Below are 24,992 nucleotides of genomic sequence, written 5' to 3'. Positions count from 1 at the left end.
AGCTGGTCTCCTACTGCAATGAGCTCAGGATCCAGCATTTCCAGTAAAACCCTGGCCCAGGTTGGCCAGAGAGGCGGTGGCTGAACCATCCCTGGAGACATCCCAGGCCAGGCTGGACGGGGCTCTGAGCGACCTGAGCTGGCGCAGATGTCCCTGCTCAGGGCAGGGGGGCACTGGGGGAGCTGGGGAGGGCCCTGCAACCCAAACTATGATGATTCTATGATTCCAGGGTCAGGCTTGTATAAACCCCAAGAGATACTGGAGAGATCCGGACCCAAAAAAACCTAAAAGGCGTCACTTCGACCTGCTACTGCTGCACAGAACGCAGGGGACAGAAACGCAGCCCCCATCGCAACGTGCTGTTCGTTTTCCCTTTCTGCTGTCTCCCCCCCCACACACACGTTCCCATCCTTTCCCCATCACCCCCTCTGCAAACACCTCCCTGCCCAGAGCCAGCACGGGGGCGGAGGGACGTTACTCACGGAAGGTGCGGCCGCTGCTCCCTCCAGCGCTAAATTTCAAAGTCCAATTTAAAACAAAAAAATAATTCAGCGGTTTCCCCCACCCCGCCCCGCCCCACACCCCAACTGCAAAGCTTTTCAGTGTCTTTTTATCTTCCCTCCCCAGCGGCTCAGCCCCTGCGCGGGGTCACAGGCGAGCCTGGTGGACACGCGCGGAAGAACCATCGGTTCAGGTAACACGAGGTTCAGCTGAGCAGGACACCTGGGTCAGGAGATGGAAGACTGATCCAGGTGGGGCTGTGCCACCAGATGCCGAACAAGATGTTAATTAGCTGTTGGAAATGCTGGAATATTTGGTATCTCTAATGGTTTATGCATTATATACTCAGAGTGTGCGTATATCCATTTGTTTTGCATATTAAGCCTACAGAAGTTTTCATTCTGATCTAAAGACCACTCAAGTTACTGGAAACGCTGCTGAATTTCACTACAGTAAAAAAGCCCGGGGCAGCGGGGCTGTGTCCCTCTCACAGGTGGTTGTACCCGGCCCTTTTCCCTCCCTGGGCTTGAAAAATCACACTGTGCACAAGCTGCGCCTCCCCAAACTTCAGGCTGTGCCCATCAGCCTCATCGATATTTAAAAGATGGACGCTAAGGCACGATTTTATACATTTTGCATAGCATTGAATAAGATGTACTGAATCCACCAGGTAGACTGGATTTAGGTGGCCTTGTTAACTATACAGTTCTTTGAACACGTCAGCCAGGACAGGGTAGTGGCTGCATCCTAAAAATACACATTATTTTAGACAAGACGACCCATCCGATGGATTTTATCCTCTGACGGAGTCTCCGTGCATTCAGGGTGAGAAGCAGAACAACCACAAGGACTTGGGAACAGTTCTGCTCCACCGGGACACAGCGCGTTGGAGTGTGAGCCGTGAAAACGCTTGGGTGTTGTGTGTTTCCACCCCCTCTAAAACACACAGGCAAGCAGAAGCAAATACAATTGTAAATAAGATAAACACGCTGCATCTTGGCACGTTTTATGCGGTTAAAAATGAAGATAAGCCATTGTACCTACCTGACCCGAATTAGCGTGAGATGGCACAGGTGACAGGGACAACGACGCGTCCCCAGGAGCTGCCCGGGCTCCTGTACGTGTGACACGCGCCAGCACTGGGGTTACCAGCTGTTCGGCTGAGAAAGAAGCTGCTGTGTCAAGATTTTCTTTGGGGATGGCCCACGCGGCCTCGTCTGTGCTCTGCAGAGTTTTTAAGAAATGAATTTATGGCGGGAGTCTGGTTCGGGTCCCACTGAATTTGATGGAGAACGCATCTCAGCACCACCCTTTAACACAGGGCAGCCCGTCTTACTGCTAATTTTAACCCAGGCGGGGAAAAATGAGCATCTCTAACGCCTCTGGCCAACATCGGAGACTGAAATCCCTCCAGCAATGAGTGGTGCGGAGGAAGGACGCCAGGATGGAGGAAAACTCGCTGCCTTCCTCCTGGTCTTATAACCATCAGGCTCTGTCCGAGGGCACAGAAACGCAGAGGGAAGCGCAAAGAGGCTGGCGAGAGGTAGCGGCAGCGCGGTAGAAAGTGTCATTTGCTCCGGGGTCATTGGCCTCGCCATCGCCCGTACGGTTATCAGGGACGTGTAAGGTACGAACCAGACGGATCTGCCTGTGTCTGGGGAACAGCCCGACTGCTCCCCGCACAGCCTGGGGGTTGTTTTATTGTAGAATCAGAGAGTCATTTTGGGTGGAAAAGACCCCGAGTTCAACCGTTCCCCCACCCCCGGCACTGCCCCATGTCCCTGGGAACCTCGTGTCCGTCTGTCCAACCCCTCCACGGATGGTGACCCCAGCACTGCCCTGGGCAGCCTGTTCCAATGCCCCACAGCCCTTTGGGGAAGAAATTGTTCCCCAGATCCAACCTCAACCTCCCCTGGCGCAACTTGAGGCCGTTTCCTCTGGTCCTGGCGCTTGTTCCTGGGGAGCAGAGCCCGACCCCCCTGGCTCCAAGCTCCTTTCAGGCAGGTCAGAGATCAGAAGGTCTCCCCTCAGCTCCTGTTCTCAGCTGGACCCCCAGCTCCCTCAGCTGCTCCCATCACACTTGGGCTCCACAATCACCCCGGTGGTCCAGCCGTGACCCCGAACACCCCACCACAACGGCCAACGGAGGCACAACTTGGTCAGCCCAAGGAGACGTGTCCTCCCAGAGCCTCTCCTGCTGGCGGCCGCTTTAACCGCGAGTGCCCTCGTGCTTTTCCTCCCCTGGTATCGCGTGGGACAGCAGAAGATGCAGCTTCACCCAACGCCCCTGCACACCCGCGGCAGCTCCCACGGAGCGCGAGGCGGAAGCTCCGGCCGTTATCTCCTCTTGGTGAGGGACCTGCGCTGATAAATCACCCCCTGGTTATTCATTAACTGCAAGAGGTTCGTTCCCAAGATGGAGAGAACACCACCATTGATTAAAAAAGGAAAAAAAAAAAAAAAGGATGGGAGTCAGCGAGGGACACCCGTTCTGGAGACTCCGGCTCAGCTCAAGCGCCTCTGCTGAGCAAACCAGCCCGGAAAAGCCGGGCTTGGCTTCCCGGAAGATCCAGAGCTGGACGAACGGCAGCGTCAGCAGGTTGCTGCAAAGCCGGGGAAATGCAGGTGCTGTCAAAGAGCCCACGTGTTCTCAGGTGTGGGTTCAGAGCAAGCGGGCACAGCCCTGTCCCCAGCACCCCCGCTTTATCTGTTGTGCCGTTAACTGAAAGCACCAAGTTAACCCGCAGCAGAGCGCCCAGGGCTGCAGGCACCACCCAGCTCAGGATCCTTCGCACCCCAGCTGCCTTTATGCCCCTTAAGCTTAACACTGTTCCCAAGAAAAATCAGTTGGTCACGTAAGTTTTTGTGCAATCAGACCTTCTGAAGAGTACCATGTAATTAAATAACCTTGATTTAAATATGCATTTTAAATATCCTTTCTGTGCAACCACCCTCAGATCCCCATTCCTTAACCTTTTCTTTTTTCTCTTTCCTAACTGAAGTACAATCTAGCATCCTTGAAGAAACCAAGAACCAAAACCCCAAACGATCAAACCCAAACCAACCAACCCCCCCAAAAACCAAAACCCTGATTAACTACTTGGTGCAATGCTTGTTCCTATTTACAAGTAGTTAACAATTCGATCCCAGCTTTACCTACTCACATATTCCCATTAGTTTTCATTCATTTTCTTTGCTTGCTTGGGAATGCACCAGTCTGGCTTAGAAACTGTTTGAAAATTTGTTTTCTGGTGTAGTTCTAGATGTTTTATGGCCAATGGGCTGAAAAGCACTTTTCTCAATAAGCTGGAAATTTCTCCTACGGCCACAAACACACCGAACAGCCCGAGAGCCTCCTTGGCAATAGCAGCTACATCCCTTGCTACGCTCAATAATTCAGGCTTTTAATAGTAAAACCTGTTTTAAACCAACATCCACCATGGCTGCTGGGCACACATTCATATATTTTTCTCCTTAGTAACTGTATTAAAACAGCCACTCCTAAGCATGGATTATTTGGTGTTTATACAAGGGCAGTATCCAGAGTGTTGTGTTTTTCTTTCCCCAGGAGAGGAAGCGTTTACAGAAAAGGCAACATCCCTTTATGAGCCCAATACAGTCGTGGGCAGGAAAAACAACCGCAAACCAACCCCAGAGCATCAGGCAGGCACTTACACATACCAGCACTTTTTATAGGCTTTTTTAAAGGAACTCAGTAGTTGAGCCACCTTTAAGCTCTTAATTCCCCGATAGTGCTCGGTCTCTTCAGGAGCCACCATAAAAACTGCGCCACGCAGCCGCTAATCGGATTATTTTCTGCCAGGCATTCCTGTTCCTGCCTGCGTTTCTCATGGCTGCTCAGAAAGCTCCTTGTTCCTCCAGCTCCCTTTATCCTCCTCCTCTCCGACCCTGCACAGCCACAACTCCTGCTCTCCCCTCCCCGCAATATGAACTACTGGAGCCGTTATTCATCTTCAGCGCCAACAGCACCCGGCTCCGCGACGCTGCTTTGCAAACCTGCGCAAAGACGCGTCCCTCGCTCTGCAGGATGCTCACTCTGCGAAACTCTGCCTCACCGGCTTGAACTCACCTTGCGATTCACATTTTTCCACGGGTAAATTTTTTACCCTGTTCCTGTTTGCGCTCAGTCCTCCTCTTCACACGCTTCCAAAAAGTCCCTTGTCATCAGCTGCCTTTGCGCTAATAGAACTTTTTTTGTGTGGCGTGTTGAATTCAAGGGCTTGGTAACTCAAAGCGTTGAGTTTTCTTCCTTAACTCCCTTCTCCGCTGAAGAGATATCGCTAAAGCTGAGATTTCTGCCTTTTGGGGCCAAGCTGGTCCCAGCTGACCTCAGGGCACAGAGGTGTCCCCCCAAAGCGTTTTCCCCACTCCAAAAGCCGAGCTCCAGAGCAGACAGAGCCGCCGAGGTGACCGCTGAATTGTCCCCAGAGAGCCGCAGTGACACCGTGTTGCTCGTCCCTCTGCAACAAGAGCCCGGGGCAGCTTCTCCCACCGCTCAGACTCACAACTCAGGCAAATCACACCCAGCCCTGGGGACAGTCACATACACCAGCCATGCTTCGACATCCAGTTTATACACAGTGCCGTACAATGTACAGAAACTTTTATATACATCTCTCTTTATATAATATGCTATATTAATCTGTAATCTTTCTTTACAGCAATATTAGTTTGGATCTTTCATACATAGGTACAAAAAGTCACATGAGAATGGCACATGAGGAGTGCTCGAGTGTCCTTGTCTTGGTGCCGGGGCAGCTCGGAGCGGGGACTGGGGGCAGCGCTCCCAGGACAGGCAGCGACCTCTCGGCTGAGCTTGGGGACACGGGACCCTGTGCTGTCACCCCCCAATTGCATATGCAAGTGCTCTGAGCCCCGCAAGAGGCAGCCAGAGCAGCTCAGAGCTCCCCAGGGCTGTTGCTCCCATAAACACAAAAGGTTTTAGCTATAAAGAGGCAACTGGGGTCCGAGAGTTAACTCGGAGCCACCCTACGCCGAGCTGCCCCGGCACGTGATGTGACGCAGGTGACAGAAACAGGCAGAAGGGTTTTTTTCCATAGAGGCATCGGTGTCCGCGGACAGAGGGAAATGTGGGAGGCAAGGGAGTTGTTTACCGTGAAGACCCCACCAGACAGCTCCCGGCGCACGGAGCCTGCTCGGCTGGCACGGAAAAGCCCCGAAAGATGAGAAAATAAAGAGTTTCCACCAGTTCCTCCTGGTCTCGCTGTCTCTGCTCGTTCCCAGCCCAGGCTGGACACTGGGGCCAAGGGACAGGGTCACAGCGCAGGGGGCTCCTCTCCTGCTGCCCCATGCACGCAGAGAGGCAGAACCCATCCCCAATAACCACGGAATCATCCCTGTGTTGTTAGTAATTAAATTTGTCACTAGGACAGGAGCTTGAGGCTATTCCCTGGACATCACCTCTTCAGTCGTTCACGGAAAGCTGGGAAGCTGTCGCCTTCAGGAGCTGCGGGTGATGCCGCTTTGCCACCAGCGGACACACCAATGAAGGAATTAAGACCCAAAAAAAGGTGGTGGTGATGGTCTAGGAAACACATCGCATCGAGACAGGACTGTACGGGCGCGTGTCGCCAAGCCAGCCTGAGCGGTGGACGTGCTGCCTCAGACTGTGCCCACCAGGTATCTCCAACTCTGAGCCATCAGAACTGCACAAAGCCCTGGTGGAATCCCAATAAAACCCCATATAAAGGCTTGCTCCTGTGCTGCCCTGTTGTTTGGTGGTTTTGCAGAAATAAATAAGGAGTCAGAGAGAGGTTCCCTCATCAGACAGATAGGCTGGGCAGGTGGAAATGAAAAGCAGAGCACAGGATGAGGTGCTGAGGTCAGAGGTCTCAAACACAGCGATGAAAGCAGCAAAAATGCCCAACTCTCTAAAAAGAAGAGAGCTTACCTTTGGGAGATGGCTGGTCCAGAGCCAGCGAGAGAAACCTTAGTAAATCACTCTTCAGAATATGTTAAGTCCCTTTTGGCACAAGTTCTTACAAAACCAGAGTCAGATCTTGAAGAGTAGGAAGAATTTTACTCATGAATAGACCTGAGAGAGGGTTTTACTGGTGAGCAGACCTGTTAAACACCAACTGAGGTCACGTACAGCCAAGGTAAGACACGGTGGGAAGCCTTCCCTTCCTACTGCACACAAAGTACTGGAATTGTGGTGCGGGTTGGAAGAAAACCGCTGCCCCAGGTCAGGCTTTGCTGTTGGCACTTGGATGCGACCTGAGGCAGAGGGGAAATCAGAAAGGGACAGAGATCAGCATCAAGGGCAACTCCGAACCAAACCTGGCCGCCCCGCATTCCCTTTCGTACACTCAGAGAAGAGAGAACACGTGGAAGAGGGAAAAGGACGCGGGCAGATGCTTGGTCCAAAAGCTTGGACCTCAAGCCGAAGGGAAATAAAGGCACAAGAGGCCTGAACTCAAGAAATGAAGAAAAAAAAAAATTAAAACAGACAGATAATGCTTTTTAGGACTGCAAGCCCTAGGGCAAAGCAGGGAATTGCTCTCTCCTCGATTGTTTCACATTTCCGGGGCACGTGCCCTTAAGCAGCCCACGTTTAGGTGACTGCCAGAAAGCGGGACAGCTCTTGGGGACGTGCTGGGCGCAGATACGGCCGGGACACGGCGAAGAGAGGAGCCCAGCAGAATTTGGGGCGGTTTGCAGCTCCGCAGAAGCCGCTGCCCTCCGCACCACAGGCTGGCGTCACAGCTGGGGATCTCCGGCCGAAAGCGTTCCTCCACCCTAATCACACAAGTTCACAAGTTAACAGGGTTTAGGTCCCACCTCCCAGCTGCACTTTGTGTTTCCCTGGTAGCTACAAGGTTTGCTGCAGCGGGACGCGCTCTGCCCGCGCTCCGAGCATTGCCGCTGCCATCAGAGGGAGCTTTGGCACAAAAACCGCCGGTTTTCCCCTAAATCCGGAGCTGCGGTTTAATACTGCACAGGCCTTGAGGAAAAGTGCTTTTCAGCCACATACTCCTTAATTACGAGAATCTGTCTGTGCAAAGCCACAGCTGCATTTCCAACCCTCCCTCTTCCTGAAGGCTAAAGAGGCACCAGGTACACAGCTCGGGCAGGGAAGGAGTTGACATTTCACAGCTAAGAAACAACAACATTCACATTAAATCTTGGTGTTTATAATACACTGAGCTCTCAGGTTCAATGCCTGAATGGATATTTAACCCATTTCCCTTTTCTGTCCATGTACTTCAGTAACTCATGACCTTTGATGCTACAGAACTCTAACGAGGGGGCACTTAATCAACAAATACCCACTCATCCTATGCTGTTCCAAGTAGAAAGAGGATTGCAGAGATTGTCTATATACTTCCTAAAGTGCAGAGAAACTCTGTGAAAGTCCATTGGCAGCAGCATTATTAAATCATAGGATGGTTTGGGTTGGAAGAGACCTTAAGGATCATCAAGTTCCAACTCCTTTTCCTCCTCCTGTGCTTTTCCTTCCCCTTTCGTGCCCTCGTTCACTGACAGCAAAACCTCCTTCCCACCGAAATCCTGCTGTTATTGCAATCTAAGCAACAATGTCCTAAAAGTATAAAAATAAGAGTCTCTGGATGTGTATATCTCCACTCAAAACCAGCTTTGCCATCTCTGTCCTCAGAAAGCAAAATACCTCATACGATTCCTGTTTAAGTTCTTAAGAAGTTGCAGAAATTATGAACATTGGAAATACCGACCACAGAGCAGGTAAGGGAAAGCTACAGAGAGCTGAAGAACCTTTTAACGATGTTCCTAGAAAACCTGCAATGCCACAGAAGGCAGCAGCTCCCTTAATTCTAATGTGAATTAAGACACCACCAGCCTGAGACAGAGCAACCAAAAGAGAGGTGAATCAGCTCCTGGTTAGGCGACAGGAATAGGGGGCAAAGAGGAGAGGTTAGAGTGGCAGTTTTAGGAGAAAACACATGTTCTGAATGGAAAGGGCAGCTCCCCAGAGAGGGAGGGGGGACAACGCTAAGAGCTGGAGAAGCGTTTGCTTTCTGCTCAGCACCTGTACATCTTCAGCACAGCAGGATCCTGCATGGTCTTGGCACTGCTACAACTAAAGCAACAATAAATGCAATTATTATTGTTGCGGAAGAGCCTCTGAGACCGCAGGCAGCCAGCATTACCTACTCAAGGGTGGCCCCGGAAGGCTTCAACGCTTCAAGATCCACATCTCTACCAAAAAGCTCTTCCAGGGGATTTTAAGGATGTGCCACCAAACTGGGTGAACTGGTAGCTGGGGTCCTGGTGTCCCGTATACGAACCGAGCTTCCAGCACCGTCTCCACATGGGGTGAAACACCCCATTGGAATATCAAGGGAACATTATAAAGATTAGAAGGCACAAAGCTCAAAAAGTAGGAAGCAGAAGCCAAGAGGTTCAGAAAGGTGAAGATGCTTCACGTTTCTAAAAGCACCCGCACGTCAGAGCGGAGCGAGGGCAGGGAGAGCAGGCGATGCTACACGGTACGGATGAAGGAGGCAGCTACAGGCTTAGCATTTATTTTTTTTTTTTTAGCTCTCCAGATATGCTCTTCCAGGATGAAATGAGAGATCAGCCTGTCCAAATGCTCTTACAGCAACAGAGTGCTGAGAATCAAGACACAGAGACATTTAAAGCAGAAGTGACACAAAGAACGTGGGTTTGCTTTGCAAGGACTGGGAACAGGTCTGTTCAGAAAACAGGAATTACCCTTAATGTGATGCAGTAACAACTTTAAATAGAAGGGCTTTTTTGCACCTTTACTGCCTTCACCTATAGCAAAAGCTCAGACCATGAGAATTGGATATTTCCAGGCTTTTCGGAAGAAACCTAATAATCACAGAGCACAGAATAAAGCAAAAAAGCCGCAGCATGTCAGGCTGTTTTTTCCTGCTCCAGCTGGTCAGGGCAAGGGAACTCCATCCCCAGGACACAGTTCCAATGGCACAGAGAAGGAAACAGCCCCAGCACAACGAGCACGTGTCCCAGGACACAGGGAGCTTCACCCGGGTCAAAGTGACTTTCTAGTGCAATATCGTGACCCCCGAAACATCGTCAGGTCACTACTGAAATATTTTTTTTCTTAAGAGGGAGGTAAATCCACCTTTTTCACCTTGAGTCATCTCCCCCCATCCTCAGGTCGGGCACCGGCACTTGCGCAGAAACAGCTGCCTCCTAATTCCTCACGGCCAGGGACAGAGATGATTCTTTCCTTAGTGTTTGTAAAGTGCTTTGCAGATATAAAGCTCTGCCTAAGTGCTAAGTGTTATTACTACCCATCTTCTGCTGAGAATTAAAGGCAGGAACAAACTCCTTTTCGCCACGTGTCCGCAGCGGGAGAAGAGCCAGCCCGCTGGCCCCAGCCTCCCTGCACTCCACTCCCCTTTTCCCCTCAAAACCACCCAGTTTATTGTGCGTATTCTCAGACATCACTTTTTTTGGGTGCGTGCAGCAATTCGGCCTTACCCCGGGGTCTGCAAGAGTGGGTGATGTGATGGCACTTACACAGCAGCTCTACCCGAGCTCCTCAACCAGACGAGCTCTCGGCAAGGGGAACGACACTGCTCTTTCCTGGAGGACCTACAAAAGAAGTAACTTGTTGCTCAGAATAAAAGCATTTTGCTTTTGCAAATTACTCGGAATTCAGAGGGGCTTCTTCCCTCCAATTCAAGACAGGGTAGTAAAGGTCACCTACAGAACCTGAACTGCAGGGACAATATTTCACTGCCCATTTAACAAAGTCCCTGGAATTTGTAAGGAGCAGGGGACACGATATCCCGCATTAAATTGTCGAGTGGGAGATCAGCGCTCGGACGCAAAATCCAGTTCACAGCATCCTCCCACAAGGGAAATACGGCAGCGAAGGGGAAGGAGAGCAATGACACCCCTGTGATTATACAGAAATTAAAACAGGAATTTCTTTTCCAGTGAGGGAGGAGAGCTCCAGTGAGACCGACCGGTAACTTCGCTGAGCTTTGATATGAAGGTGTTATGTCAATTAAAGGCTTTCTAGAGGTCACAGTAGGTTTAACCTTCTAGACAGGTAGTTTTTCTCCTGCTGCCGTGGTTGGGAAGCACCTCCCCAGAGGGCTCTGAGCAGGCTCCCCCGCGCACCGGGGCTCTGCACAGCGGCGCTCAAGTAGTTTTACTAGAGACTTAGTCAAGCTTTGCAATGTTGTGCAACAGAGAGGAGGAGAAGGAGGGTGAGGGATGCACGCTGTGTCCCCCAGACCCCCAGCCACTTTAAAAAACAGGGGACTTGCGAAATCCTACCTGCCCATCCTCTCTCCCCATCAGCCCCTGGAGGGAACAGCACGGGAAGGAGAGAATGAACGTGCTTTTCGCTTCAGGAAAACCTCCCTATTTGCTTAATAAATACCTTCCGAAATGCTTAGCAGCTCTGTAAACACACAAGAGATTTCAATACTTGGTAAAAAGTTCATCTTTTCCCTGAAAGCCCAAGGACAGAGGCTGGCGCTGAGCTGCAATCACTGCACACGGGCACTGTGAGATGCTCCAGGCTCCGCAGGGACCGGGCAAACAACGCTGGGTGTTGAGAAGCCTGTTGAAATGTTTCAGCTGATCCATCCACGCAGCTCCGAGATGAGAATCCTGTCGGTCCTGCAGGAACGCCACCAGCTCAGAGCGGTCCAGGGAATGGAGAAGCGATGACGGGGACATCCAGAACTCTTTTCTGGCAGAGGAGGGACGTGGCAGAGGGCTTTGGCTCTTCAGAACGGTGTCCTTCCCTCTCAGCAGCAGCTCGGTGGTCACTGAACGCAGAAATACTCCGGGGAAGGAAACACACATGTGCTGCGCCCGGCCCAGGGAGGGGAGACTGCATTTGGGGAGAATACAGCCCCAATGGCTTTAAAACAGGAGAGTCGCCTAGAAAAGCAACCCTGGGGAAGTGTGGCAAATTGGATCTCAGGCCAGATCCGACATCGATAGTGCAACGGGGCCCAAAGTCTCAATCCGCTCATTTCCAAAACCACCGACACGGTAGCAAGGGGCTGATCTGGCCTGGCCCCCGCCTCCTTCTGTCTATCCCACCCTCGAGCTTCAGAGAATCCACCCGTTCGTGCCAGGGGATTCCGTGAAGCCGGGTGTCTCACTCCCAAACTCAGCAGGTGCCCTGGGGCAAAGAATCTGCCTCTGAAGCGCCACGAGACAGGCTGAGGTAGGGAACTCGCATTTACCCTTAGCGACTCAGACCCCTGCGGTTTAGCGGGCCGTGCAAAGCGCCGCCGCCTCTCCCAGCTGCCAGCGCGGGACCCGAGCACAATCCATCCTCCAGACATCGTGCCACCACCGCGGTGCCCACAAGGACCATTTTTTCCAGCTGTCTCCTGCGATCCGAACCGCCCGATGACCACCTCTCCAAGTGTAATCCCAGCACTCAGCCCGCGGGATCAGCTCGCAGAGCCGCGCTCCGTTCACCCTGCGCTAGAGGGCCGAAATCATGAGGTCGTCCTGCTTGGCAGGGCTGGTTACGTGCCCAGAGGGGGTGGAAGTCCGGATTTTATCCGTGGCCAGGCACTCCTGGCTGCTCACGCCCGTGGGAGTGATGTCCATGAGTTCTCCAGAGGAACTAAGGGGGAAAGAGGGTGAGACGGAGATGCCCGACGAAGGATCTGTTGAGCCTGCAAACAACCTCGGGGGCTTTGGGACTAAGTTGGGTTCGTATTGTGCCCTCAACAGGATCTCCTGATCACTGACAGATTTGGGCATCTCTGCAAAGTCACTGGAGCTGTCAGACACCATCATGCAGTAGATGTCCTGGAAGGAGCTGCTTTTGCTATCCAAATTAAAGAGGCTGTCTATAAACTCCGCAAACTCCAACACCTGGGGGCTGGGAACGTCGGCGAGGCGGCCGTTTTGGAGAGCCAGCTCCTCGCGAGGGGCTAAGGAAACGCGGTCCCCCTCGCTGCTGGCCCCCTCCTCGCTGCAGCGGCGCTGGGGGGTGGTGCCGCCGCTGTTGAGGACGTTGTCGGGGGGCTGAGTCTCCTGGGAGTGCTTGGAGAGGCTGTCGGCGGCCAGCAGCTCTGTCCGCGAGCTGAGCGAGGGGTTTTCCTCCGGAATAACGGGGTCTATATAAAAACAGTGCGTCTCGTCCTTCTCCATGACAGCGTGGAGGCTGGGGGAGCCCCGGATGCTCCGAAAACCAGAGGAGCGCCTCGAATCAAAGCTGTAGATGGATTCGTTGTCCGAGAGGCTCTCCATGGTGGCGAGAGGAGCACGACGGTCCTGCAGCTCCACGGACAGACGTTCCTTTGTATCCAGGAGCAGCAGCTCCACGGGGTCTTTCTGCACGGGAGAAAGTGGCTTTGTCTCGTAAAACCCCTCCAAGCTAATTTCAGAATGGGACTTGCTTCTGAAATGGAGAAAGAGAAAACGTGAGGCTGCATCGCTCCCCAAAACAGCCGCAAGAACCAAATCTCGGCCACTGAGGGCACATGTTGGTGCTTTAACCAGAGCCATCCACAACTGCAAGAAACATCTCATCTCTCCGTCCTCCCAGCCAAAAATATTAAATACAGTTTCTTCTCTCTGCAAACACAGGTTCTTCCCCTTCTTCTCTTTTCTCCTAGCTGAATGTCTTCCCTCTTAAGCACCATTTGCACTTAGAACCAAGGTTTTGCCCCTAGTGAAACCTGCAGCGCTCCTAACTGAAGCGCCCAAATCTATGGTGCGGTCCCTTCACACGCAGATAAGCCCCTCTCACCCAGCACCTCTGTATTAGAGAGGACCGAGGCAAAAAAAAGGACTCACCAGCAGTTAACCTATTTTCCCTTTCAGCTACTGGATTTTAAAATAGGTTAAAAAAAGCAATTTAGTCAGCTTATGACAGGTTAAGATCTTTCGAAAGACTCCAGTCGCACGAAGACTTTAAAGGATGGGGCAGGCGCCACACCAGGCCCACGCGAAGTCTGGGATTAGCTGCAGCCAAAGTGACAGCCCTAAAGACAAGGACTTCAGGAAACAGCTGGGAAAAACAGCCTGAGCTTGGGAGGGGACCGCTGCACCTGCCAAGACAGGCTTACCAGTTAGACCAGTATTTGATCCCAGTTTAACTTCAATAAAGTAACAGAGGGAGTCTGACACAGTAAGCTGGCTCTAACCTTGAATTAAAACAACCAACCCACGACTGTTTGTGCTCAAGCACCTCCCTTGAGCCTCTCCGCCCTCTGCCCCATTCCTTCCCCTCTCATCTCGCAGAATTCCCCTCTGCAGCTCCTTGGGCACAGACACCACATCTCCTCTCCCTGCTGCTTGACCTATTTCATCTTCTCAGTCTTATTGTCGCCTTCAAAAATGTGGATCGATCCCTGTTTCTGCTGTTTCATCCCAGCTGCGATTGTTCCTAAGCTTTCCTTCACTCTCTGACCATTCGCTCTCTGTGACAAGAACTTGACCATTTGGATATTATTTGCTGTCTTATCTTCTGTATTTCAATCTCACTCATGTTATCTCAGCTGTCCATCACCCAGCACCGACCATCTCACCCTGCCTCCTCCCACAGACACATGGATTCTTTTGTCGGGTCTCTACCTGACATTTCCACACAAGTGCTTCCTTTGCAAGGAAATAATCCTCTCCCATCTACAACGCTGCCTCTTGTTTCTTCTCACAACTCCCATTTGCTATCTCTAACTACAAACCATCTTCCTTCACTCATCTTTCCCTGTTTTGTCAGCAAATTTGCCCTATCTAATGCAATTCTGAGATGGAAATCACGTGTTCCAGCTTTGAAATAAATCTTTGCCCACATTTTGGTATTTATTTTCTTTGCTTTATGCGAGCCTGTGGTCCTGCAATGCCTCAGATGTTATGTGAAAATCTGCAAGGAGTCTCTGCCGTTGGCTCCTGGCTTTAAATGTTTCTGTTCTGGTAAGTTTATGACTTTCCCTGCCTCTCAGCTTTTGAGAATCGCCATATCAGCTATTTTGGGCACATAAATCACACAGGAAACCAGAAATTTGGCTGTAAGACTGCAAGCTTTGCCTTTACGGTTTCAGGGAAAACCTCGTTTAGCTGGATAAGGAGGAAAGGAAGTTTTTTTCCACACCCTCAACTTGTAGGTTCTCCTGAGTTGGCTGCACTCACCAATTCTTGAGCAACAGAAAGGATTTTTTCCCCCCAGTAAGAGATATTAAAGCCAAATAAAAGCCCCACACAGGCAGCCCTTGGATCTCTCCCTCCCACAAACACTGATCGCAACACCCCAGGGGAAGAAGGACACACAAAGAGCCAACGATCTTTCAAAGAAACCAAAGATTGATCTTTACTTCGTGCTGCTGTTCCTCCTGTCCACGGTTACGGCTCCGGTTCCGATCTGCACTGAAGGTCCACTGGGCAAGGGCTGGCTCTGGAAGATCAACTCCGGGGTGAGATCCACTTCTGTAGGACTCACCATCACTTTGGCTGCAGAAAGTAAAGCTGTTTTCCCCTTGTTGTAATTCTCCAAGACCTGTTTCAAGGCAAGCAGAGGAATACTAGCGCTTTACTAGAGACAGCAGCTTTGCTCTTCTCAGCTCAGGGCTTTCCAACGCCCAGATTTGCCTCTGTACCTTATTTTATTAGGGCACCATTTGCCCCTTGAGCCCAATTCTCCGCGTTACCTTGTTGAGCCCTTCCATGACCACGTACGGGAGATGTTCGTGCAGCATCGCCGGCGAGATGATCACCTCGTTAAACGCCTTGTTGTCACCCCAGATCGCAAAGTAAGTGGGATCCTCTTGCTCGCAGCAGCTGGAAGAGGAGTCAGGATCCAAACGGAGGGGAAAACAGGGAGCAGGGGATGGAAGAGCAGGCCAGCATTTTGGCATGCAAAAGAAAGAAGCAGCAGTTTGTAGAGACAGAAAAAGCAACAGGAGGAAAACAGACGGAGAAGATCACAGAATCAATTTCAGGATCATCGAGTCCAACCATAACTTGACTCTAGCACTAAACCATGTCCCAATATTACTATATCACTACGCGCAGTGCTGCAAAATGTTTGTAGAAAGAATTAACACTGCTACTGAGAATATTCTTCAACCTCTTTACATAAATACTAAAAATGCCTTGCTTTATGCAGCTATTTCATCCTGCTAATTACCAGGGTAATACATGTTGAGCGCAGGTCATTTTAAAACCTGGAGAGCGCAAGAGATAAGAACACTTGAACTTCTTAAGAAGAAATATTCTGCTTTGTAAGGTGCTTTAAGGTATGACTATGGATTTCAGAGTTTATGTGGGTACTGTTCTGGTACACACAAAGGTCAGACACAACAGAAGTTCATCCATCTCTCTGGCCTGAGCTTATTATTCAGTAAGACTATAAAAGGGGAAATGAAGTGCTTAGCCCCACGGTAGTCAGCACAAGCGTTGTGTGATTTTGTTTAAAGTGCACATGCTACTGTCGTTGCTCCAACAGCGACAGGACTTTTTATTCCAACAGCACAGACACAATCGCTGTCACCATAACACAAAATCACCTTCATCGCTGGGTTCCCGGCGTGGGGAGTCTTTCCCCAAGGCAAACTCACCAGCACTGCTCGGCGGGGTGGTTGTGCACAACGTGGATGATGCGGCCGGGCGGGTAGAGGGGGGTGCTGGCAGACAGGGCGATGGTCAGGTCGCTGGGGTGGGTCCAGAGCCGATTGCTCGTCACTGAATTTTCTTCCGTCTCTTCGGGGAGCTCCGACTTGGGGATGCACTTGGTAGCGCCCACGATGATCCGCCACTGTGCGACACGAGAGGAAAGAGGGAGTATTGAGAAAAAACAAAGGGGAGCAGAGTCATCTCACAGGACACTATCGAGAGGTTGAAACTGAATACCAAACACCAGAAAAGAGAAAAAAAGTCTCGTGCCATGATTGCTTAAATAATAGGCTTAGCGATAACCCTGCCAAAAAAGCTGTTTCTTCCTTTCCCAGTTTTCACTTTAGAAGTGGCAACATCTCATACTTTTTATTTTATTTATTTTTTTTAATTTTTTTTAGTGGAGGTTTTTGTAGAGTTATTGATCTACAGTGACTTGTCCACCAACTGGTAACTTAACATCTTCCAGGACAAAAAAGGTAGACAGAATCTGAATTTTTAATGTACGACAATAAGCAAAAGACTACACAACACAAACAGATAAACATTCTGTTTAGGTCTTTCCTTATGCACTAAAAGAAATCCTGAAAAAAACAAAATTCACCAAAAAACCCATAAGCCAAAGCACAAATCCATAGAATGCTAACAAGAAAAGGAAATGTCAGCTCATTTTTCTCCCTCTACAGGTCATTTCTATCATATTTTACCCCCCAAAATCTTCATGTTTTATGTTTTTTCCATCTCAGTGTAATGGTAAAGAAGCCTGGGGTGGAACAACATTCCATATTTCCTATCTGCAAAACTTTAACAGATGGCACCCAGCACATCTCTGAGCAGACAACTCTTGTACTCTCGGGCCCGTCACCATTTTTACTGGCCAAAAAAAGCTGCAGTTCTAGAGCACAGACTCCAAAACAGGCTCAGAGGAGAAAGTTTCCTGCTCGGTTATTTGAGACCTGTGACCACAAACAGGGTGCAGCCCTTTGCCCTGAACTCTCCAGCTACCATCCAGCTCTTGCCGTCGCTCCTCTCGTTACCTAAATAGTCGTCACCGCGGAACTGAGGAGCCCCGGAGGAGCCTGCAGTGTTGCTGCGTGACACTAAAATTTACCGTCATTGCTCAGACACTCACCTTCAGGTGTCTGTTCATCTTGTACTCTTACCTTTGGTTTGGTGCTTCTTTGAAGAACATCCAGAAGTTGCCGGCGAAATCCCTCCAGCTGCGAGAGACCGATTCTGGAGAGGAAGAAGGTGCATTTACAACAGCTGGGCAGGGACACGCGGCACAGAAGAACAAGAAATGATGCTACAAAAGATACTACAAGAATGCAGCAATGTCTTGGCTCATTTCAGAGATGGGTTGTGGCATCACCCCGGACTAGTAACCAGGGTTAAGCGGCCACAGGAAACCATCGTGACGAGAAATAGTATGAAATGTGATGGAATCGGGTCAGCGAACACAGATATGAGAGATGTCAATGGAGAGATAAGGAGGGAGATGATGCAATCACAGAAAGAAGTGAGCAAGAAACAAGTACAAAAGGACACAGCACATATAAATTTAAAAAGTGGAGCTATATGACACCACTAAACAAATTACAGGATGGACAAGATTTGTCATCCAGGTTACCAAAAGGCAAATTCAATATCATTTAGTACGTTCCCTCCACCGAATTTGACATGCCTTGTGTTGTACGGACAGAAACGTCACCATTTATCTGAGGTGACACAACAGGGCAGAGGCAAAAGGAAAACTGAGGTTGTTGGGCTCCTGCTCCAGTGCCCCGTTCAGGAGAACACGTCCCAGGAGATGCCGAGAGGTGGGAAATGCCAGGACACAAGAAACGAGGGAGCCGGGTCAGAGATGTGAGATATGGAACAGGTATTCAGGGACAAACGGCACAAAACGAGATGACAGCTCACGGAGTTCAGGGCAGAGCATAGAGAGGTCTGAGATAACACAGGCAAGCAGGACGATGGCAACAACACGTCAGATACCGCAGTTAGTACAGTGACAGAGATGGGATAGTCATATTCACCCTTTTCTTTCACACAGACAGGGAGGGAAATGCCTATAAAAAGGTGTGTGCAACACCAACAGAGGTGTCCAGGTAAAAGATGTAGGTAAGTGGGAAGACAAGTCAGAAGCACACAAGGATGGGTAAATGAGGAAACTGGAGACAGATATAATTCGGGTGTTTCTGATAGGAAAATGGTGATTTTTGTTTAGAACAGCAGATATTCATCAAGAAATTCAGACACTTCTCAACTTGCCTGGGCACTAGATCTTTGCCAAGCACCACTGCAGTCACAAACTCTTTTGAATACTCCATGGCATCCTCGCTGGAAGAGAAACAGGACCAAGAAGAAGCAAACAGTGTTTCACTAGCAGCAAACCGCACTTCATTCCCAGTTTGCCACTGGTATCGGAGAGGTTACCAGACAGTGAACCAGGGTCATAAAAACCACAACCCAAGCTGCTCAAGGCTTTTGGGACTTACACCCTGCTGAAGAAAAGCTTGATATTCACATCCCATGCCCCAAGCAACATTATTCTGCAATGGTATAGCTCATCAAACAGGGCAGCTCCTTTGTCCTTACCTGCATATGGCTCTGAATAGACTTGGAAAAGGAAATACTCTAACTCAGTGTCCTATAGTTGTTTTCCTATGGTTTGGGAATGGCCAGGACAGCAGAAAGGAAAGATAAGATACTCCACGTTCCTGAGACTACTCTAAAAAGACAGTGTAGAACCAAGGTGGCCGTTTTCTGCCACAACCTAGCACCAAGGTAAGAGGGAATTAAGGCTTCCACTCCATAAACCGGTTCTGCAATCAGCTGCTTTCCTAGAAATCATCTTCGGAATCCGTCACCACAGGCAGATGCCACGTTGTTGATCTAGAGATGATCCTGGGCACGACACAGCCCAACAAAGGGTGGCAAGTCAGAGGCACCTCAAACTGTGACAGCTGAGGTGACACCACACAGCACAGCCCGAGCTATCAAGGGATCTCAGAAGTGGAAGCTCTGAGCAGAAAAGCTGTAAAACTCTCATTAAACATCCTACAGATCAACTCCTCTATAGCTGCAGGGATAACTAGCACAACAAGGCACACCAGTACCCGGATTCATCAGCAGGGTGGTTTAAAACCCTTGGCTGCTCCTGGAACATGATGCAGTAACTGTCACAAGAAGCTTCTCATAGTCCACTGCTGCTTCCGAGTGTCCCCACGGTGTCTGTCACAACTAGAAAGACCTTATCTCACTTCACAGCAATCGAGCGTGATGTTTTTGTTTGGCTGCTGTGTGAATAACATGACCAGCAGGTCTGTTCCCATTTACAGTGGGAGGAACTCACCAAACCCCTTCAGACATCTGAGGCAGCTACCCCAGATTCCCCCTGTAGCTGAGGGAGAGAAACAGGCACCCAAGAACCACAATCCCTCTGACCTCTTTTAAATGCCCACTTTAGAATGGCAGAAATCACACCCCAGGAGCACCAATTTCTTCGTCAGCTGCAAAAGGAGTCCAAACAACTAGATCAACCGATGCAGACATCTATATTAGGTCAAGGATCTCTCTTGTTGTGCATCTATTCACAGCAGGTAGGGGAAGGACACACCAGCACTGTGCAGAGAATAAGGAAATTGCACCCTGGCCACTCGACTTGTATTTTCCACTAGTCAGAGTGAAATTAGAGCTATAGCCAGACAAGTCATAAACCGGAATATTTGGGAGAGTGGGCACCTGCCATCACAGCCTAAACTCCAAATTGTTACACAGAGCAGAGGCTGCCAACAACTCAGCTCCTATGAACTGCCGCTCCATTTTTCTGTGTGCTTCTCAGGGCAGAGACTTGTCTTTTAGTGCCCTTGAGAGCGTCTCAACCAGGATCTGATTCAGTTACAACTACACGAATCCTCTCTCAAGGGTCCTCCTGCCCCAACACCTACCTGAGCAGCCCACCTGGGGGAGAGTAGGCAAAGCACTTGAGCGACGGGTACTGCGGCCGCAGGAGGAAGGACAGGATGGCAGCCGTGCCAGCCCCCAGGGAATGACCCACCACAATCAGGCCGTAGTGTTTTGTTCCTCTGCCCTGAAAACAAAACACAAAGAAATTGAGGTTAGGCTGAATGATGAAGTCCACAAATCCCTAAATCTGTCCCTTCCCCAGCTGTGAGTCTTTCCTAAACATGAGAACTGCAGAATCCAGCTAACCAGCTCCACCACCAGTGCAACTGGGGAGGGCACGATAGATTTTGAAACGGCAGCAGAATTCTGATTTACGCTGTTTAGTTTAAGTCCCAGCACACTCCTGTCCTGCAATGTTGCTTGTTCTGAAGGGACATGAGAATTCCATCTCCTGGAATTCTCTCCTACTTCTCCATCAGTGTTTGACCTACTGGGTCTTCCCTAAAAGAAAAAAAAGTAGGAAGAAAAAGGAAACGTACACTCAAGCTGTTTGAGTCAGTTAAGATTTGATGAGCCTTTTGCTCCTCCTCAAATCCAGCTGGACCCACTATAAATCCGGCTTCAAACAGAACAGAATATCACACTTATGCACAGGAGACAACCAAAGCATTGAGCTCCCAACGTCACCGCATCCTTCCCAGTCAGGCAGCAACCGAGCTCTACAGGACATCGGGAAAAATTCCTCCTGAGTAACAGTTCATTTAACAAGACCAGTTCTCCCTTTCTGGGCAGCGAGGAATAAAGCAGCCTATACAGAAGTCGGATGCCTCTGTCTCTCTCCCTACATCTACCAAACACCACACGGCAGATGCTTCGCTGCAGCACTCAAGTTTCAGGGAATCATTTGAGGTTTTTATCCCTCTTTTCTTTCTCTGGTGAGCTCCTGCAAACTCCCCCACGGGCGCTGCTCAGGCTGCGGTGCTCTTTGGGCAGGAGAACAGGACAGCTGTTCAGAACTTCCCTTCCCAACCATTACTGACATATCAACTGGGGGAAGCTGCTTCTTAACGCCTCTCTTGGGCTCTCCCATCGCTCTCCATCACAAGCCGTGCACACGCAGACAGCCAGCGCGGCATCCCATCGCCGTCTCCAAAGAGAATCTCCATAGAGATGGGATTTTAGTTCCTGTTGATTTGGTTTTTAATGTTCCCTGTCCTGCATTGCCACCAAATGGGACTTCCTGCCTTAGCATTGCCTGAGAAAAACCACAAACCTCAGGAGCTCTGTAATACTGGTTTCAAAATTTTAAAAAAAAAAAAAAAGAAAGCCTTGGGGGAAATGAGTAACTAGTTGCCTGTCTGGTAATCCAGAGGGATAAGAATCGAAGGAAGATTTCAGAAATTAGCACAACAGATTCAGGGACATGGTTTTAGATAAATCTCATCTTCTGTATAACCTGTGAGGATAAAAAAAACTAAGACTCACTAAGTCTCGTCCAAAAGCTTGAGAAAGCACCATTTCCTGCTCCAATTTCTTCTTGATGTACTCAGCAGACAGCACCATTCCCTGAGGAGAACACAGAAACAGAACAGGATGGAAACGGTTGCGTGTCAGCCCTGACCTAAACAGCCAGCAGCCCCGGATGCTGCGCAAGCTCCGCAGAGCCCCGCGGCGGCGCTGAGGAATCAGTGCTGAGTCCCCTCCACATTTAGGAACAGACTTCATCAGGCACAAGTCTTGGTTCGCTGGTTACCGGAGCCACGCTGGTTGGAAGTAATGACAGTTCTTAAATTAAGATAATACTCAAAGGCACTATTCCTGGGCTCATGCTGCAAAGTCTAGAGAAAAAACACCACCAACACAACATAAACCAACCCATTTCTTAAACGCAAGGTTGTGTATCTGGTAGTTCAGGAAATACTGGGACTTGCGGTAGAATGGAAAAAAACAACTTTGATTTTCTGCACCCTTAGCTGCAAAACTCTGCTCCTCCATTTAAACCTCTGAATAAAAACATGGAGTAGCCTCACAAGTTTACAAGGAAAAATAAAACAAATACCAAACCACTACTGGAGGGAAAAAGTGGCAGCAGTATCTGGAGACAGAGAGTTATTGATGACTGGAGAACGCGGCAACACTTGAATGGATTCAGTTGTCAAAGGACATTCACCACGGATTAAAGGTTTTTATTCACTAGAAGCTAAGACCTGCTGGGAGATGCAAAACAAGCTGACAGTTTGGTTCTGAACATTTATCCTCTCTGCCGATGGCTGCACGTGGACAGTGTTTCTCCCTCTGTGTAATAACTACCAGTGCAATTGATCTGTTAGAAACAAGCAAGTAGAATTTGGTCTGCTGTATAAATTCTTGGGTTTGCCTTTAGTTTAATTCAGTGGCAAGCGAGCCTGAACTGCAAAGGCTAAAAACCAGCGGTGTAGTCCAGGGTAAAGAGAAATCACCTAATTTGGTGATTACAGACCTCAAATATTAATAATTGCCACTGCCTGAGTTGGCCAGAAACCAGGGCACATCACCTCCTTCGCTATTTCCCTACCTGAAAACAGTTTAAGGCCAAAGGGAACATTATTGAGCGCCGTTTAGTCTCGGAGATACAAAAAGAATTCACGGCCCTCTCAAAAAGCGATGAAAAGCGGCATTTTCAAAGTCCTCGGTATCAAAGGCACCATGAAACCCGATGTGAGCGGTGAAGAGACGGAGCAGAGCGCGGGTGACTCCCCGGGCCTGCCCAGGGGGCATCTGAACGTCACCGCGCTCGGCAAAGAGCAGGTGCCGCCTGCTTTATGTCCATGTTCCATCGCACTCAGGAGTCTCCGTCTCCAACACGTCCAATGAGAAGTGAACGGCAGACCGCTTATATAAAGTTCCAGCGTGAATTTAGGATTCTATTTTGGAAAAGCGTGACCTAAATCTGTGGTGATATTGCTAATGGGCTGTTAGTCAGCCTTATAGCAAGATTTTTGATAATTAAAGCATACTCTAATATAGACAGTGATTTTAATATTATGGAACAAGACTTTTTATCACTGCAAAGTTACATTTAGACTTTGCATTACAATGGATGCTGTTTCATAAGTTTTGAAGGAATAACACACCTGGGCTTAGTTTTCCAACCTCACAGGTAAATAACCAAACAAACTGGAGATCTAGGGAAAGTGAAATGGAAATATCTGTATTTCTTTGCAGTCTGAATGTAGAGAAAAGAGCTGGAAAGTTATTGTTCTTACTGATCTATCAAACTGGTGAGAGCTGTTCCCAGGGCTCAGCAGCTACTTCTTGTCATCAGGGATGGCTCAAAACCACAAAAAAAAAAATCTCCATCGCATCAGCATTTAGTAGTTTTGTTCAATACAGGTTTAACAGAATTAAGCACGGATCCATGCCCTCGACTTGTGATTATTTTTAAATCAACTTTGTTATAAAATCAGTGGATTTTATTTCAAAAATAGTGAAGCTAGCTTAATTTTTGGCAGCTAATTTCCTCTAGGGATTGTCACAATCTTTTTTTTTTTTTGGCATGCTAACCCATAAACCTTCATTACAGCTGGTTTTTGATCCAAAATAGCAGAGACCCAACATACATTCTAACTGCGGCAGTCGCAGCAACCCGAGCAACCCAATGCTTTCGGCTGCGGTACCGGCGGAGCGATAAGGCGGCTCATGTAAAGATCAAGAGTTTTAATTTGCAGGTGTGTGATGGTGAAGCCGCAGATAACAGCCCGCGCGGGACGGAATCAGCAGGAAAAATAACCAAAATCAAACAGTTTGCAGGAAGCTCCTGAACAGCCAAGTCCGCTGCTCCAAATTAAATGTGAGCGTTAGCAAGACACTTCATTTATTTTTGTATTAAAGTTGACTTCTGGACATTAAAAATGCATCAAGACAGACGTTTTAAAATTCCGTTATCTCCGTTAGTTTCCCTCGGGAATCAACAGTACATTATTGTCTGAAGATTAATATTGGTAATAATTTAAGATAAAGCTATATTTCTGTACTAGTAACAACCCAAAAAGAAATAACACAAAGGCCAAATAAAAAACTCAATATAGAACCAAGGGAATGATCTGATAATGTTTCATATAAGTCACTGGCATTTGAATATTTTCACACAAAGATCAAAAGCAAAGCCAGCTTCTGCAAGGATCTATTACTATTTTTTCTGCACATTAAAGAACAGAACAAATTCCCTTTGCTCCCCTTTCTTTTCCTTTTACCTTTCTTTGTACAAACTGCTGATCACTCTGATTGTGCAAAGTCATTTTGAGCTCAATTAATCAGTACAAAAACCAAGTGATATTATAATAGCCAGCAGATATAACGCTTCAGCAGCAGTAAAGATTCACACAGCTAAATATCAGCTACATGACAAAACACCACCTCATTTATTTATGTTTCCATAACATATTCTATGTAATCGCCAGGTTAGTTTTCTCGTGTGGGGGGAAACAAAGGGAACACCCATGAGCCAAAGAGCAGGCACACAACATTTGTTTTCAAAAACACCCAATCTGGGAGACCTGAAGACTACAGAGCGCCCAAAATGACACTTTCTTAGGTAACCACGTCTTCATCAGACCCAGATCCAGCTCAACATTTGAGAAAGGGGTTTCCAGTTTGTGTTTTTTCTTGCCTGATCTGGCACTGCATCTTGAGATGCTGCCAAATTCCTGATCAGCTTCAAACTCAGCATGTGTGTCGTTACTTTGCTGCACTGGGGGCAAAGGTGAGCTCTATAATAAATTGATTTAGTCAGCCCGGCCCTGATAGCTAACGCGGACACGTAGCATCCGCCTAATTACACAGATAAAAGTCCTGCCAGCGTCCTTGTGCGAGGTTCAGTGACTATCACGTTGCAACAGAATTTTAAACACATTCTCGGGGTTCGATTGCTAATTCTGAAAAGGTCATTGGAAGAAAAAGTCATTTGAATGACTCCAATAATTTTGTTCTAG

The 24,992-nt window shown here is 48.9% G+C and overlaps 1 protein-coding gene across 8 annotated transcripts in view; it reads right to left on the bottom strand.

Annotated features, from left to right (window-relative positions):
- Positions 1 to 5,107: 5,107 nt before the first annotated feature.
- The window catches only part of DAGLA (diacylglycerol lipase alpha), a 74,854-nt gene continuing 54,969 nt past the window's right edge, over positions 5,108 to 24,992 (bottom strand). For all 8 annotated transcript variants that reach the window (XM_065636220.1, XM_065636219.1, XM_065636218.1 and 5 more), the window contains 8 exons: positions 21,508 to 21,588; positions 20,064 to 20,206; positions 18,385 to 18,453; positions 17,274 to 17,346; positions 16,056 to 16,252; positions 15,147 to 15,276; positions 14,814 to 14,995; positions 5,108 to 12,898 (listed from right to left, as the gene is read on the bottom strand). In XM_065636220.1, the coding sequence (XP_065492292.1) occupies positions 11,971 to 12,898; positions 14,814 to 14,995; positions 15,147 to 15,276; positions 16,056 to 16,252; positions 17,274 to 17,346; positions 18,385 to 18,453; positions 20,064 to 20,206; positions 21,508 to 21,588 (1,803 nt within the window). In that variant the 3' untranslated portion in view covers positions 5,108 to 11,970. The remainder of the gene's footprint in view (positions 12,899 to 14,813; positions 14,996 to 15,146; positions 15,277 to 16,055; positions 16,253 to 17,273; positions 17,347 to 18,384; positions 18,454 to 20,063; positions 20,207 to 21,507; positions 21,589 to 24,992) is intronic.

The sequence above is a fragment of the Caloenas nicobarica genome, chromosome 5, assembly GCF_036013445.1.
Source record: "Caloenas nicobarica isolate bCalNic1 chromosome 5, bCalNic1.hap1, whole genome shotgun sequence".
Lineage (NCBI taxonomy): Eukaryota > Metazoa > Chordata > Aves > Columbiformes > Columbidae > Caloenas > Caloenas nicobarica.
Note: the sequence above shows the minus strand (reverse complement) of the source record. Positions and strands in the feature narration are given on the sequence as shown.